This window comes from Topomyia yanbarensis, chromosome 3 (genome assembly GCF_030247195.1).
Source record: "Topomyia yanbarensis strain Yona2022 chromosome 3, ASM3024719v1, whole genome shotgun sequence".
Classification (NCBI taxonomy): Eukaryota; Metazoa; Arthropoda; class Insecta; order Diptera; family Culicidae; genus Topomyia; species Topomyia yanbarensis.
Genome location: NC_080672.1, coordinates 245,894,967 through 245,912,688, shown reverse-complemented (window position 1 = coordinate 245,912,688; position 17,722 = coordinate 245,894,967). Strand labels below are relative to the sequence as shown.

Sequence of the window (17,722 nt, the reverse complement as noted above, 5' to 3'; positions counted from 1 at the left end):
AATGATACCCATATTGATGGTTGTTCTTAGTGCGAATGCCAAGCATCCATATAATATATATTGGAAGCCTATATTTTGGGTTATCCGAACGTTACAGAAATTTTGGGTTATCCGCTCGTTATAAATTTTGGGTTATGCGCTCAGTACACAAACTTTGGGTTATCCGCTCTTTACTCAAATTTTGGGTTATCCGCTCAGTACTCAAATTTTCGGTTATCCGCTCAGTACTCAAATTTTGGGTTATCCGCTCAGTACTCAAATTTTCGGTTATCCGCTCAGTACTCAAATATTGGGTTATCCGCGCGTTACTCAAATGTTGGGTTATCCGCTCGTTACTCAAATTTTGGATTATTTCATCGTTACTTAAACTTTGGGTTACCCGCTCTGTACCCAACGCTTGGGTTATCTGTAACCCAAACTTTGGGTAGTCCTCACACTACCCAAAATTTAAGTTCAAAGCTTGTTACCCAAAAGTGAGGAGATGCACTTTAGTCCATTTTGGGTAGGATTCTACCCAAAATTAGGTAACGGCCGGTAAGCGTGTAGGTAAAAAATCCCCAGTGCCTAGCTCCAATACTGCGAACTTAAAATTAGGTATTTTTTCAACATGGCGATTACCTATTGAGTGTGTAAAATAGTTCGATCTTAATTTTGGGTAATTTGTAAATAAAGAAAACCGCTATCTGTCATTTCACTTTTGATTGTGCGGTTTCGGTTTCTTTTATTGTTTCTATTTGATTGTTTTGCGAAAATGTGAATGGTGCAAATGATAAACTTTGTTGGTCTGTCGGAAGATGCAAAAAGATGCGTGAACGTTGTCGTGACCGGAGCTAGAGAATCTGGATTTTGAAGTAAGAACTTCGATCGAAAGCTTGTTTTCCCCGACCAACCGGAGTTGCCATGGGATAAACTCGATAAACTTTATATAAGGTAAGCATAAAAATCGTTCCTTCTAATCACACCTTTTAACAAGAAATCTTCATTTCAAGAGCATATCAATGTCGTCAATCGATTCAAGCGTTATGATTCTCAACCGTGATGGATCTTCCAGTTCAAAAAAATCTTGCTGCAAGAATTTTTGTTCACTAAACCAATTCCTCTGCATCCGTTGCTATCGCTCTGTATCAGTCTTCTCAACGACAACAACTCTAAATAAGTAATGCAAGATAAATGAAGGTAAGTGTTGTATTGGTATTTGTGTATTTACTGGTGTGAACACACCCAGTAACCCCAGCCGGACAATAAGCTAGTATTCTATCTAGAGTAGTATCTGGCTCCAGTCACAAACGATTCTAATTTGAATATGTTGTGTCATTGGAGCCGAATACTAACTAGAGTCAGTTCCGGTTCATTTATCAGCCGGAATTAATAATAATACACTGCTCATAATCGAAAGTCAGTCCCATGTTCTGTGGGATTCCCTATCTACATGGGACTGGCTTGCGATTATAGGCAGAAGAGTAAACACCTCTTTCTATTTACAGTAGTTGGATCTAATATTGATCATGCCTCATAATGGACATAATGATGACGTCGAGAAAAGTGCTTCAAAGCCAATTCTAAGAGTACAGTTAGTTTATGATCCTGTTTACTCTTGAGTACCTCGAGTAACCTGAACGGCTGGTTTATGAGACCAGTGCCAAACACACTATACCGTCATACAAGACCACCAATTTCTGTGCCATGCCAAGGATGTTAACGAAAAGACGAATGATAGTAAGTATTAACTGGATAGTCAAACACTTATTTCTGCATATTTCTTATACAAAATCTTGGCGGGGTGTTGATTATCAACTCTACCAGTCGTGTGGAGGGTATTCTTGGTGTGTATTAATGTGATGTAACACCTGGTGCTAGATTACCGGACAATGTGTCACCAGGCAGTGTTCAGTAGTGAGTATCATTGCACATCGGTGGCGAATCAGTTGGAGTAGCGCTGAGTTTTCCTTGAATTGTGCTGGACTAATGGACAGCTTAACTATATTGGTATGAGCTGGAGAAGTTTGATGTGCAGGGGAAGTACGCATTATTTGGTCCTAGTTGAACAGTAAGTGGTCTTTCATTGGATCGAACATTGAGAGCTTCGGGCGGAAACACGTACTTTTCAAATTGTTGTTTTCTCAAAGGTTGACGCTAGGTCTGTGGCCTTTGATTGGGTTGGTCCATTTGTGTTGGATATGTGTTCTTGCTTGCAGGTGCCTAGTTTGTTCTGATGTGCGTGAGGGTGGAGCTGTTAGTTTGGGGGGACTCATCGTTTTTGGATCTAGAGGTCAATGTTTCTCGCAGAGTTTTTGTTTGTTGAAGAATCTAGAAGGAGACTTCCTTTCGAGGAGGAGGTCTTTAGGATAATTTTTCAATTCACGTTCTAATACCCGACAGTAACGACTGGAATAGGAATGGTCAGGATTGAGATACCATACAGAATAGTTGTAGAGGGTGATCCTTGGTGGACGGTACTGATTTCACTGTATTACGGAAGCTTTTGTAAAATTTAGTAATCGACTGGTTTACTTCGGAAAGGGAAACGTGGATGGGGATCGGGACCGAGACGGAGGCAGATTCAATGCTACATTAGTTTGTTGTGATGACGATGACTAGAGTGATTCGTCAAGCATACACCAATTTCATAACCCTACCCCAACTCACATCTAGTGGTGTGGTCGTCTCCTTTGGCCTTTTTATGGTCTTCATGAAGACCATTATCGCCGTAAATTGACTTAATTGCCTCGCGAAACATTACGAAACGAAACTCAATTTATTGCTATGCATAGGGTGTTTGTGTATGTTTGAAGTTGGTGCGTGTGTGTTTATGATTTCATCTATACTGTAATCAATATAATGTACCCGCTGTATCCCCTAATAAACATCTAATGATCCAAGATCCTAACGACCTGTTCAGGGTATCATCCATACAATACGTGGAATCGTTGGACTATATGGGTTAAAGTTTGTGTATAATTTTTTTTTATTAGGGTCGCTAGCAATTTTTGGCATTTCTTTAAATAACACTTAAGCAAATGGGGGAATTCCACAAAGATTCGTCCGAAAATCTCCAAAATCGTGACCGACCATTTTATATTCCGATGAAACTTTACAGGTTTCATCGGCATGGAAGACTAAACATTTTTCACAGTCAATAAGATTATTTTGACTCATTAGCAATTTTTTAGAGGGCGTAGACGTTTATATATGCATTAATTTATAAATTTTTTGTCCGATTACTTTATTTTATACAGCAAAACTTCCTCAGAACGAGTTATAGGGAATGAATATTTCTTCACGAAAAAAATATGCACTGAAAAAAATATTGTCATTTTTTTGCAAAAACAAGAATTTATATTAAAAATTTGTTATGTTTGCACATAATGGTTAAGATAATGTGCATATTGAATTAAATTATAAAATTAAATTATGGTTCATTGAGGTAATTATGATAAGCGTGCACGGCATACCCGACAGAAGAAGGTGTGCAAGTAAAACACTCGCTTGACAAAAACAAATTTGTCTGGCAACAAAAACCGGACGTAGGCTAAAACGCCAAAAAGGTAGAAAAAAGGAAAAAAAACGTGGAGAAAAGTCAGTAGAGAGGTTAGCGTTCAATCGAAAAGAGGGCAGGTACGAGCAAACGGAGGCTGATCCTGCGGACGGAAAAAAGGAGGACCGTCGTGTTATCAGCAGTCGCCGGGAACATATGCGATACCGTTAACACCGAAGATACCACTCTCGCATCCGTACCATCATAGGCAGGAGATAAGTAAAACATCCCCATCGTCACGAGGCGTGAGTATAAAATAGTGCCGCAAGGGTTAGCGCCGGGAGTGAATATAAGAGCAAACCACGCTGCCGTGCGGATACTAGGTTCCAACGAGTTCGCCGGTAAAATCAAGAGAAAGACGGCAACAACTATTCGGGAGCATCCAATAATCATCCCTCGGCGACATCGGCCCGGTCCCGAGAGGAAAGTCCGTGCAGTCCGGCTCTTCCCAGGTCGGCAATACTCGTAGTGGCAACAATCACCACGACATTTCGGTTCGATCGCAACAGCCAGAGTCCGGTGCGGCTGGCCAAATCCTGAGGAGAACCGGTTTGGTCCACCGAGTACGTGATCAAGTTTCCGAACAAGGCGATCGAAACCGGCACAGCGGATCCGGATCTGCAAAGAAGACAGTATTACAGACCTCAATTGTTCAGACTGCCCGGGAAAGCAACCACAGCGCGGGTGGAAAACGGTGGGAAAACAACCGCCACTACCAATGCAACGGCAAAGCAGCAGATTCATTTGCGGCAGCGGAGCGGTTATTGTGAAATTTCTCGGATCGAATATGTTGTGTCGGCGAACCATCTAGTCGCGGAAGAGCGCTGTATATTTGTGAGGAATGACTAATTCGCTTAGGATAAATAAACCAGTGACGGTGTTCTGGAATAGGCAGCTCTCAAGCAATTCCCGGGGTCACATGATGACGACGGCCAACATCATTAAGGTGAGTGCACCTCTCTTTACCTCCTTCTAAGAACCATATGTGTTTTGGGGTAATTTTGGGAAACGATTTGGGTAAAGTCAACTTTAATTTTACATTGGCGCCCAACTAAAAACCCCACATTTAAGATACATTACCGTTAGTATTGAGTTTTGATTATATTCTTGTGATAGTTTTAGTGTAGATTTCACTCGAATTTTTTAAGCTTGCAATTCGATTTGTGAAACCGTTCTTAGATAATGGATTACACACACTTAATCGATGAAGAGATTGAGTATGAATTGGCTTTGAGACATGTGGTTAACTTAGGACCAAAGACTCATCGCACGAAAGTGCAACTTTTGCATAAGGCAATCCGAGAGGATGCAGCACGGAATGTGACACGGGATAGCGCAGAGCACGCTATAAGCCCCACAGTAAACATGGAAAGGTGTCAAATCCAGATTTACGAATTACATAAGCAGGTTAGTGTTGCTCTCAGAGACGTCAATATTGAAATGCTCGCACAGCTTCGATCGCGTATCGCACATTATCGATTCCGGTTAGCAATCTTGAAACCTCCGGATGGGTTCGCGGAAGCGCACAGTTCACTTCAGACGTTGGTTAAAGTAATGGAATGTGATGTGAACAGTGTACTAAATAGAGCAGTTACCAGAGTGGTAGACGGAAGTGGTGGAGGAAGAGAACAGTTAGGCGTACCGATGGGCAGAAACAAGGCCACAAGTGCTAGCGATAGCAGGCAACACACCTCGTTACCTCCAACCAGCTCACCACTTTCAGCAGGACACGGCAGCGGTTTGGCGTGGCCGGATTTCACCGGAGCACGTTTCGATGGGAGCTCGCACTACACCCCATTCCAATCCGGAAATCTAGCAAACAACAGCAACAGGAGAGGAGCAACGAGCGAAGTTCAAGAGCAGTCGCATCTGAACAACATCGACACAGCGGAAGTCATTTGGCCACCACCACCAATAACACAACAGGAGGCTGAACAGGCGCGCAACCCAAACAGACACAATCGATGTCGCAACGCATGGGAAGAATTCGACGGACTTCGAGATGATTTATTACGTCATCTACTGCGACGGGAATCGAGACCAGCACAAGATCGTAGTGAGGACAGGCGAATGCTGAAGGCAGTGCATAACTGGCCGTTCAAGTTCAGGGGGGAGAAAGACACCACATCGCTGAATGTTTTTCTGGATAGGGTGGAAACATTCGCCAGATCGGAAGGAATGAACGATGACACGCTGCTGGCATCAATCAAGCATTTGTTGCAGGAGGACGCGCTTGATTGGTATGCTCGAGCTATGACGCAGCACAGATTGAACTCGTGGGAGGCATTCAAGCAGGAGATTCGCAAGGAGTTTTTACCCAGCGGGTACGCGCAGATATTGCGGCTGGAGGCATGCTTTCGGTTCCAAGGGCTCAATGAGTCATTCGCCAAATATTATCGGGACATCTCAGCTCTATTTCGTTTTGTAGAACCACCAATGCAGGAAGAGGAAAAGTTTTTCATTGTCAAGAAAAACATGAACGCGGATTACGCGGCGATCGTCACGGCAGCAAGACCAAGGACACTGCAGGAGATGGTCGAGGTTTGCATCAGCTATGACGAAACTAGATTGCTTTTAAGCAGGCAACGGCGTCTTCCCATACCGCACGGTGCATTGTTAGAACCAAACTTTGCAACGCCAACGGTCACACCGAAGCCGACACACACCTCACAATATCAACCACGATTCAGTCGAGTTCATGCGGTAGAAATGGAGAACCTGTCAGGAGAGAATGGTACAATGGAGTGTCCATACCCGAGCTACGAGGCCACTCAGTCGCAGGATGCTGAAGATCCGTGGCAACTGAAAATAGATCAGCTAATGGAGCAGGTCAGTGAAATGAAATTGCAATTATCATCAAGAGGACAAAGACCAACCTTTCCACCGTCGCAAAAAACAAACCCATCGGAGCAGCATCGGCGGTACATGCAACCACAACAAGGTCAAACACGACACGGACAGCTTCAGTCGCATGCACTGCAACAGCAGCAGCCACATCATGTGCCTTTCACACAGCCAGCGGCACACGAACCGAGACGCGAGGAGCGCTCACTGCAAGCACAGGGCGAAAGCACCGCTGATCACCGGCGTTTAGTGTTAACTTGCTGGAACTGTGACGAGGAAGGACATCGGTTCATGGACTGTCCAAAACCACAGGCGATATTATTCTGTTACAGATGTGGGCGGAAAGGATATTCACTGCGCAGCTGTTTCTCTTGCAGAACAGATGCGGGAAACGGAACAGCGGAGAACAGACAATAGAGGGAAATGATTTTCCGCAGCAATTCGAGAATCCCTCAACCATTCCAGAATTTCAAAACATCAACTCCATTATCATCAATTCTGGACATGACAACCGGCCACACGCAGTAATCAGTGTGATGGGAAGGAAAATAACGGCACTGCTCGACAGCGGCGCGAATTGCTCGATTCTAGGAGGAAAATATGCAAAGTTGGTCGAAGACCTATCGTTGCGGATAGGCTCTGTCGAAGGTGGTATCAAAACAGCTGATGGCACGCTGCACAGGATCAGCAGTTTCACCCGACTGCCCGTAGTATACAACAATCGAAATGACACAATTCCGGCGCTTCTAGTACCCACCATTCCAGACTGTGTGATCCTAGGAATGAACTTCTGGGAAAAATTCGGTGTAAAGGCGATTTGTTGTACAATGGAAACCGAAGTACAGGACACTGAGCTGAAAGAAGACGAGTCCATGAAAAAGCTGAACATCGAGCAACAACAACAACTTCAACGTACGATTGATATGTTTCCAAAGGCGAAAGACGGAAAGATAGGCAGGACTACCATGTATGAGCACCGTATTGATGTTGGACAAGCAGCACCACGCAAGCAACGCTACTATCCAATGTCCCCGTACGTACTGGAGGAGGTAAACCGAGATATCGACAGAATGATCTCGTTGGACGTAATCGAAGATGCACTGTATTCACCGTGGAATAACCCTCTAGTGGCCGTGAAAAAGAAAACGGGACAACATCGCGTCTGCTTGGATGCGAGACACTTGAACTCCGTGATGGTGAATGAAGGCTATCCGATACCTCAGATTTCCTTGATTCTAAATAATCTCGGCGGCTGCAATTACATCTCGTCGATAGATTTGAAGGATGCGTTTTGGCAATTACCGCTACATCCGGATTCGAGACCGCTGACGGCGTTTACAGTTCCTTCGAGAGGACACTTCCAATTTAAGGTTGTCCCATTTGGACTGTGTACGGCCAGTCAAGCCCTAGCACGGTTGATGACGCGACTGTTTGCAGATATGGAACCTGAAGTATTCCACTACCTGGATGACATCATCATTTGTTCCAGGACTTTCGAGGAACACATAAAGACGCTCGAGGAGGTAGCCAAACGGTTACGGCATGCAAACTTGACGATATCAACGGAAAAATCGAAGTTTTGCCGGCGTGAAATCAAATACCTCGGCTACATCCTAAATGAAGACGGTTGGAAAGTGGATGAGGATCGAAAGCATCGTTAAGTTCCCTTCTCCATCGACTAGAAAGGAAGTGCAAAGATTCCTTGGTCTTTGCAATTGGTACCGGCGATTCATCGTGGACTTCTCAAGAATCGCAGCTCCAATCACGGAACTAACGAAAACGAAAAGTAAATTCTGTTGGAATTCACAGGCTGAACAAGCTTTCCTGAAACTCAAAGCAGCGTTGGTGTCGGCACCGGTATTGGCAATGCCAGATTACACGAAACCGTTTTCGATTGCTTGCGACGCCAGCGATGTGGCAATAGGCGCAGTACTGACGCAGGAGATAGATGGGGAAGAGCATCCAATTTGCTATTTCTCTCAAAAGCTGTCTTCATCCGAAAGGAAATACTCCGTGACAGAGCGGGAATGTTTGGCCGTAATCCGCGCGATCGAAAAGTTCTGTGGATACGTTGAAGGCATACGGTTTACGGTGTACTGTGATCACGCAGCGTTGAGTTACTTAAGGTCGATGAAAAACCCGACGGCGCTAATGAGTAGATGGCTATTAAGATTGAACGCGTATGACTTTGAGATCAAATACCGGAAGGGAAGCATTAACGTTGTACCGGATGCGTTGTCGAGGATCGTTGCAAGTGTAGCGCACGGCCGACGGTGGCCACTGATTTAATACGACAGGAGGAGTAGTTAACACAGTTTCTTAGGTTTATTGACGACGATTAATACGACTTTTTACGCTTATTTTGACTTTTCTACTCATACAGCAGCACATTTTTTTTCCTTAGGTTATTTTATTTCACAAACACCCATTGGTATTTTCATAGAACAAAGTAGACACTGTATAGCTTTAATCATTTCCAAACACCTTCCACTAATAATTAATATCAAACCGTTCTAATCGGACACTTACTCAGCAAAGATCGAGCTTTAGCTTCTGTATCGGTCTAAACCTGAGCGGGCGGCTAACTAAGCACAACAGGCTACTTTCGCGCCGAGCGAGGGTCACTAACAACTAACGACTCCGAACCCTAATTAACTCTTTTTCGACTGGCTACTACGACTGACTTTTACGACTGACTTTTTACGACTGACTACTTAACTCGGGTTTAAAAGACTTTTTAACAACGCGGGTTTAGATCACTTTCGCGCATTTCTGAGAGAAATGCACGAAGTTTTGAGAAAGCATTTCTAAAGCTCTCTCTAGAACTGTCGGTCGCTGGCCGATTCATTTAAAAACAATGGACTGCTCCATAAGGTGATGCCATGCCCCTGCTACAGTAGGGTCGCGGCGTAAGCAAACAATTTTGTTGTTATTAAACATTGCCTTCGCGTATACAAGGCGCAGCGTTAATGAAACTTACTTAGCTTAAGGCTAATTCTGTATGATGCAACTTAACTCATGGAATCGAGCATCCAAGAGATTGGCAAATGATGATTGAATATTACCGGGATTGAAACCGGAGGAAATTAGGGACTCTGCATGCCCCCTTACTTATTGAGCTTGATGTTGCCTCGGAGAGACGCATCATCAAGACAATTGCGCGGGTTACCTTTAAATGAGGTAAAAAGTCTTTTGTACCTTAATTCCTAAGATTGCCATTACAAAAATCATATTTGTTATTACTTTTGTCAAAACCAAATATTTACAATTTTCTATCATTATTTGACATTTTCTTAACATCCTAACTTTACGATGGTCCTAGTGTGCACCCCTGCTGTCCTTCTCGCGGCTCGTCCAATGCTTATACCGGTGTTTTCACCAGTGTGCTGCCTGGCTGCTTCCTCTCGGGTCGATAATGGTTTTCGGGACTTTGATCTCGGGGCACCGCCTCTGGTCCTGCACCCTCCTAGTTTCGTTTATATTCGCACCAGTCAGAGTTTGGTGTTTCTGACTGTGCCTTCCATTCGCCTTGCTTCGGGATGTCCAACCACCAGTGTCTAACATGACGGTGGCTGTCTTTCGGCGCAAAGTCGGTTTTGGTAATTCCGACTGCGTATAGTGCCTCATTATTGGAGCGGCTGACTGGGCTTTTGATTTTCTCCAGTCGTGTCTTCGTTCGGTAATTCACCGCAGTCGGACGTTATGGTAGTTCCGACTGGGGCAATATATATGTGTTGGCCAAGCATCAGTCGAATTGTAGTGTGACGACTGTGCGGCATGCTTATTGTTCTTGTATCATCGGTCAGAGTGTAATGTTCCTACTGAAGTACTTTGTAGTTAATTATATGACCGTAGTTGGTGTTGGAGCAACCCTAGGCTTAAGCATCATGAAATCATATTAATTAATTATCCTTCTCATTTTCACCTATACGAATGCTATCAGTAATATTACTTTCTTTATCACTAGCCTTCGGCTAGTGATCGAAGTACAGTTCGGATAGGCCTTTTGCTGATTCCCTTTGCTTTGAATTCACATATATAGCTATATGCAAACCAGTATACAGTCACTTGAAATAAAAGATCAAAGTGATCACATCTTATTATACCTACATCGCTGTAAGAAATAGAGTGTCGTTACAATAAATCGTTCCTTTTGATTGCAAGTAAGAATCAGATTTGTCAAATCACGTTCCCTCGGTTAGGAGTTAGAGTTCGCCGCGATTACATTTTCTGGTCCTTCGAACCGGATCAGCCGCGTTTTGTGAACATTAACTGCTGATAAAAAGTGAACCAGTGTTTCGCGGGCAGACTCCATACGGGTGGAGAGTGAACAATTTCGTCTGGCCACGTGTCGTCGGTACCGTACCGAGTGTGATAAGTATCGTTATTGATCGAGTAGCAGTTATTAAAAGTGCGCGAAAGACCGTTTGTATCAATCTGGTCTCGTTGGTGTCGTAAAAGGAGGATTCGTCGTTTAGCGGGCAACGTGGTACCCGCGTGGTGATCGTCACATTATACAGACAGGCTTGGCGTGGCTTGGGTTTCATTGTGCCCCAGTGGACAATAGACATCGAACAAAGACATCGAGGTGACGCCATCATTGTCTCGAATTGCGAATTTGTAAGTACCACATGCGAGTGCTATCAATTGTATGAGGTGGCCCAATCGTTTAATTGGCTACAATATCGAATGATTTATTTCATCGTTTTTGCTCCGTGTGCTTTCATCCCGAGCTGGTTGGTTGGTTATATGCATTGAGTGCTAGATCGATAGTCGTACTGTGAACGTAGGTGAGAGATAAATTAATAAAATGTCTGCATTAAGAACCTTGTCCCGCCAAGAGCGGTTTTACATTGATACGATGAATAATTTGAAGCAATTTGTTGGAAATTACAATGCAGAACGCGACAAGGCGCAACTGGCGGGATGGAAGCAACGAGCAGAAAATTTGTATACAGAGTTCCAGAATAATCGTCTCCAAATAGAGGTGATGTGCGATGCTACCACCAAGCCCGCTGCTGGTGAGGAAGGACCACAGATTAGTGAAGAAGCCAATCGTCTCGTACGTCAGGGATTTGAAAATGATTATGTAAACGTCTACAGTTTTCTTACTAACGAACTTAGTAGACCGGATGTAAGACCGCCATTTGCAATTCCTTCAACCTCAGGGAATCAAATGGGCACAATGGAAGGTTCATTTTCTCGTATTAAGCTCCCTGAAGTGAAACTTCCAACATTCGACGGTACAGTATCCGAATGGATAACCTTTCGAGATACTTTCAAATCTCTAATTGAATCTAATCCCCAGTTGTCGCAAATTGATAAATTTTCCTATCTGGTGGCATCGTTATCGAAAGATGCCAGAAAGGTGATCGAGTCAGTAGAGCTCACTGCTGCCAATTATTCTGTTGCATGGAACCTGTTGGAAAAACGGTTCGACAATAAGAAACTTGTAGTTAAAACTTTTATCGATGCATTGTTTGCCATCGATTCTATGAAACGAGAATGTTATGATTCACTTATGACGTTGGTGGATGATTTTGAAAGGAACTTGTGTATGATCGATAAAATGGATATCCCAACGGACGGCTGGAGTGTGTTATTGGCACATATGGTTTGCAGTCGCTTAGATTCATCCACGTTGAAGCAGTGGGAGACTCATCATAAATCTACCGAGGTTCCCAAATACAAGGACGTCGTCGCATTTCTCCGTACACACCTGACGGTGCTTCAGTCGCTTGCTCCGTCGAAGTCTCGCTCTTCTGATTCTGGTAAAGCGGAAACCTTTCGAGCACTCAAATCACGAATTAATACAGTCCACACAGTTACCAGTTCGTCGACCAACACGTGTCCGTTCTGCTCGAAACTTCCACACTCACCTTTTAAATGTGATATTTTCCAAAAATTATCGGTCACCCAACGTTTTGATCAAGTGAAAAAGAAAAACCTCTGCATTAACTGTTTCTCTTCGTCCCACCTCCTGCGGCATTGCTCATCCAGTACATGCAGAGTATGCAACCAGAAACACCATACCATGCTCCACCAACCAACAAATGAGCGGTCAGTAGCTCAATCGAAGGCACCCTCATCGAACGCACCTAGCTCGAACAGTCAACCCAACCAAGCCAATTTATCGAACCAACCTCCCTCGCACTCTCGGCCTATCTCGTCGCCAGAATTCCAATCGCCACCAGCCACAGCCTCTAGCCTCGTCTCCACCACTCTAGTCGGTTGTTCTCGGAATGTTCCTGCTACGGTTCTACTACAGACAGCCGTCATCAAAGTCGTCGATTCGCATGGAAACCCTCAGTGGGCTAGAGCGCTATTAGATCCTGCATCCCAGTTGAGTCTTGTCACGGAAAACTTAGTCCAGAAACTCCAGCTTCGTCGCATTTCCGATCGTCAAGAAATAGGAGGTGTGGGTAACTCAATCGTCGTCTCCTATCACGCAGTTGTCATTCAGATAGGGTCTCGCTGCACCGATTTCACTGCTCAGGCACGGTGTCATATTTTGAAGAAAATTACTCGAGAATTACCAGTGAAATGCCTTGATTCGTCACAATGGACCATCCCCTCCAATGTCGTATTGGCTGATCCGCATTTCAACGAGCCTGGACCTATTGATATCCTAATTGGAATGGAGATGTATTACGATCTACTCTTGGAAGGCTTTACAAAACTGGGAATCGAAAAGCCAATCCTACAGAACACCGTTTTTGGCTGGGTTGCATCAGGGAAAATAGGATCCAACCCACAATCAACTCCCAAGCTCGTTCATGTATCAAGTACGCTATCCCTTGACGAGCAGCTTTCTCGTTTTTGGGAGATTGAGTCATGCTGGACCAACAGCACTCATTCGTTGGAAGAAACGGGTTGTGAAGAACACTTTGCCAATACTGCCTTTCGGGATCAGTCAGGTCGGTTTGTAGTCACCCTTCCAAAACGTCCGTCGGTTATAAACAAACTGGGCAACTCAAAAGAGATTGCCACTCGAAGATTCCTAGGGTTAGAGCCTCGTCTAATTTCGAATCCAAAGCTAAGTGCAGCTTATGCTTCTTTCATAAATGAATACCATCAGTTGAATCATATGAGAGAAATCAACGACACTTCCTCCGTTGATCCGTTTTCGTACTACTTGCCACACCATGGCGTTGAGAAGGTGGATAGCACCACAACAAAACTGCGGGTGGTATTCGACGCATCATGTCGATCTGACAGCGGCATATCTCTGAATCAGGCATTGATGGTGGGTCCTGTAATCCAGGATGATTTGTTGGCAGTTATTCTCCGTTTTCGAATGCATCGGTATGTGATTATCGCCGACATAGAGAAGATGTTTCGCCAAATTCGGATACACCCCACGGACTACCCACTGCAACGAATTCTATGGCGCAGCACATCTTCTGAACCTCTCCGCACATTCGAATTAGTGACAGTGACTTACGGCACGGCCTCTGCTCCATATCTAGCAACGAAGTGCCTACAGCAGCTGTCAAGAGATGGGTCGAAAGAATTTCCCCATGCATCACTAGTCCTGGAGAAAGATTTTTATATGGATGACATGCTGACCGGTGTCGATGATGAGGAAGAGGGAGTGGAACTTTGTAGACAACTTCTATGTTTGCTAAAATCTGCCGGTTTCAGCCTTCGTAAATGGGCATCCAACTCATCTACCATTTTATCAACAATTCCCACTAACTTGCGAGATGAGCGTGTTGCCCTTACTCTCGATTCACCGTCAACGTCGATCAAGACCTTGGGCTTGCAGTGGCATCCATCCGATGACATGTTCCGTTATTCCGTTCCTGATTGGACCGAGGAGGGTCCAATAACTCGACGAATCATTTTATCGGACACCGCCCGGCTCTACGATCCACTCGGACTGATCGGTCCGATCGTAGTCTTAGCCCAAATCTTCATCCAATCACTTTGGAAAACTTCGAAAAATTGGGACGAACCGTTAGATGACACTCAGCAGCAGTACTGGCGCAATTTTCGTAGCAGCTTAGAAGACCTTGATTCGCTAGTTATACCTCGATGGATATCCGCCGCCAGTGTTCCAGTACTCATCGAATTCCATGGATTTTGTGACGCATCCGAGAAGGCATATGGTGCCTGCCTTTATATACGAACAGTTTCCAGAAACGGGACTATCTCCGTGCGCCTAATGGCCGCCAAATCAAAGGTCGCGCCTCTGGGAGATTCGAAAAGGCAAAGGCGTGTCTGCATTCCAAGGTTGGAGCTTTCGGCTGCGCTTCTTTTGAGCCACCTCTATCACAAGGTCCAAACTAGCACTGCACTCAACGTCAAATCATTTTTTTGGACTGACTCAATGATTACCCTTCATTGGCTCAGTTCTTGTCCATCACGATGGAAAACTTTTATAGCCAATCGAGTGTCGGAGGTGCAGCATCTCACTGCTGGTAGCATCTGGGCACATGTTCCTGGGATAGAAAACCCGGCAGATATCATTTCTCGCGGAGTATATCCCGATCAGCTCAAGGAATTGAAAACCTGGTGGAATGGTGCACCATGGCTTGATCAACCATCCCGCTTTTGGCCCACCCTAATTCCACAAACATCTGTTAACTTGCCAAAGGATATACTAGAAGAAAGACCAGTATCGCTCGCTGTTCAGGTGCCGCCACCAAATGAAATATTTTCACTGCGATCGTCGTTTTCGGCTCTTATTCGCCTCGTGGCGCTTGTTCGTCGTTTCCATCATAACGCCAAACCCAAAAATCGCAATAATCGGAAATATGGGTTCCTACGTACAGCTGAACTAGACGAAGCCGTTAAAACATTGGTTCGATTAGCACAGTTTGAAGCCTTTTCTAAAGATATTATCGCAGTGAAAACCAACGGCCAGGTGGGACCAAACTCCGATTTAAAAACCCATGCTCCAATACTGGTTGATGGAGTTCTGCGTGTTCGTGGTCGGCTAAGACATGCAGCTATTTCCGAGAATAGGAAACATCCAATGATCCTGCCAGCACGACATCCGTTAACTAAGGCTATCATGATACACTATCACCAAAGCCATCTCCACGCCGGACCTCAGCTTCTCGTAGCATGCGTCTGGGAAAAGTTTTGGCCACTTCGCATCCGCGATTTGGCACGTCAGGTGGTGTATTCCTGCATAAACTGCTTTCGTTGCCGACCCCACAATCTTGAGCAAATTATGGGAGACTTGCCGCCAGAGAGAGTTACTCCAACACTACCCTTTCTCAGCACTGGGGTAGATCTTTGTGGCCCGTTCCAGTATCGTAAAATAAAAAAGGGATCACCCATCAAGTCATTTGTGGCAATTTTCGTGTGCCTTGTCACTAAGGCAACCCATATAGAGCTCGTCTATGATCTCTCCACAGCAGCATTTATAGCGGCGCTGCATCGGTTTATTGCTCGTAGAGGGAAGCCAAATCTCATCGAATGTGATAACGCCAAGAACTTCAAAGGAACGGCAAGGGAGTTGGCTGACCTATCGAGACAGTTTTACTCACAGCAACACCAGGGCGCAGTGATTAACCGCTGTGCAGAAGATGGCATCACCTTCAAGTTCATCCCACCCCGCAGCCCGCATTTCGGAGGTCTGTGGGAAGCGGCGGTGAAATCGCTGAAACACCATCTCCGTCGTACTATGGGAAACTCCGTGCTATCTCAGGACGAATTCGTAACATTGCTTGCCCGCATAGAAGCCTGTCTGAATTCAAGACCCCTTACACCGCTGTCAGCCGATCCTAACGACTTGGAAGTCTTAACACCGGGCCACTTCCTTGTGCATCGTTCCCTTACGTGCTTTCCCGAACCCGATCTCTCTGAAATCCCTCGAAATCGGCTGGATCGTTGGCAAGAGAATCAAGAACTTCTACGGCGTGTCTGGAAACGGTGGACGATGGACTATTTGTCCGGACTACAGCCACGTACGAAATGGACGCGAATACGAGACAATATCGTTATTGGCACTATGGTGCTTTTGAAAGAGGAAAACCTCCCACCGCTTAAATGGCGATACGGCAGAGTTACCAACATCTTCCACGGCCAGGACAACAACATCCGGGTAGTAGATGTTCGAACGGCGGATGGAGAGTACCGGCGCGCTATTAATAAGATCTGTATTCTTCCTGTTCGCGAACCCACAACCGACATTGAGGCGGACAGCCGCATCCCAGATCTGCAGTAGGAGGTCTCATCGCAGAATTACGATCTGCGCAACGATCGGGGGCCTGAGGGCCTCCGATCCCTGTAAGTATTGTTTAATAATGTTCTCGCAAAAAACTGAAAGAATTTTCGTCCTCCGTCATGTGCTGTACAATGTGATGGCTACTCCGACCCTCAACCACGAGTGAGCCCAACCCCCGACGACTTCAAGATAACTCAAGGATGTTGCTCGTTTTGCGATGACACCGTTCCTGCTCACCAACCCATAACCGAAACGATTGAGACGGGCAGCCACTACCAAGATCTTCTGTTGGAGATCCCATCGCAGAACTACGATCTGCGCAACGATCGGGGGCCTGAGGGCCTCCGAACCCTGTAAGTATTGTTATATAATGATCTCGCAAAAAATTCAAAGAATTTTCGTCCTCCGACATGTGCTGTGCATTGCGATGGCTACTCCAACCCCCAACCACGAGTACGCCCAACCCGATGGCCTCAAGATGACCCGCGAATGCTGTGGATGCGACGACCGAAGTCCTGAAGGATAAAACTACGACATATTCAACTATCCGAAAACAACGAAAGCTACTGAAAGGTACCCTGCAGAATTCCGTTGACGTCACTGCAACGAGAACGACGACGACAGCATTCCAACTATTGGCGATTCGTCTAACCATCATATGCCAATCATCGCAGGAGCATCATACTCGTCTGCATCATCGATAGCACCAGATAGGTTGAAAGGTTCGTCCTTTCAACAGGGGCCGGCATATGTTGGAGCAACCCTAGGCTTAAGCATCATGAAATCATATTAATTAATTATCCTTCTCATTTTCACCTATACGAATGCTATCAGTAATATTACTTTCTTTATCACTAGCCTTCGGCTAGTGATCGAAGTACAGTTCGGATAGGCCTTTTGCTGATTCCCTTTGCTTTGAATTCACATATATAGCTATATGCAAACCAGTATACAGTCACTTGAAATAAAAGATCAAAGTGATCACATCTTATTATACCTACATCGCTGTAAGAAATAGAGTATCGTTACAATAAATCGTTCCTTTTGATTGCAAGTAAGAATCAGATTTGTCAAATCACGTTCCCTCGTTTAGGAGTTAGAGTTCGCCGCGATTACAGTTGGGTTGTGATGTCCCGGCTGTGGCCTTTTTCTCGTGTTTTGGA

The 17,722-nt window shown here is 45.0% G+C and overlaps 1 protein-coding gene across 8 annotated transcripts in view; it reads left to right on the top strand.

Annotated features, from left to right (window-relative positions):
- The first annotated feature begins 532 nt into the window (after positions 1–532).
- Positions 533–17,722, top strand: part of LOC131693219 (uncharacterized) — a 28,346-nt gene continuing 11,156 nt past the window's right edge. For 4 of the 8 annotated variants that reach the window (XR_009306179.1, XR_009306178.1, XR_009306177.1 and 1 more), the window contains exons 1-2: positions 666–930; positions 990–1,176. Coding sequence is in view for 4 of the 8 variants with exons in the window: in XM_058980872.1 (XP_058836855.1) it covers positions 4,718–6,796 (2,079 nt within the window). In the remaining 4 variants the exon portion in view is untranslated. The other 4 variants (XM_058980872.1, XM_058980873.1, XM_058980874.1 and 1 more) reach the window with 4 other exon arrangements.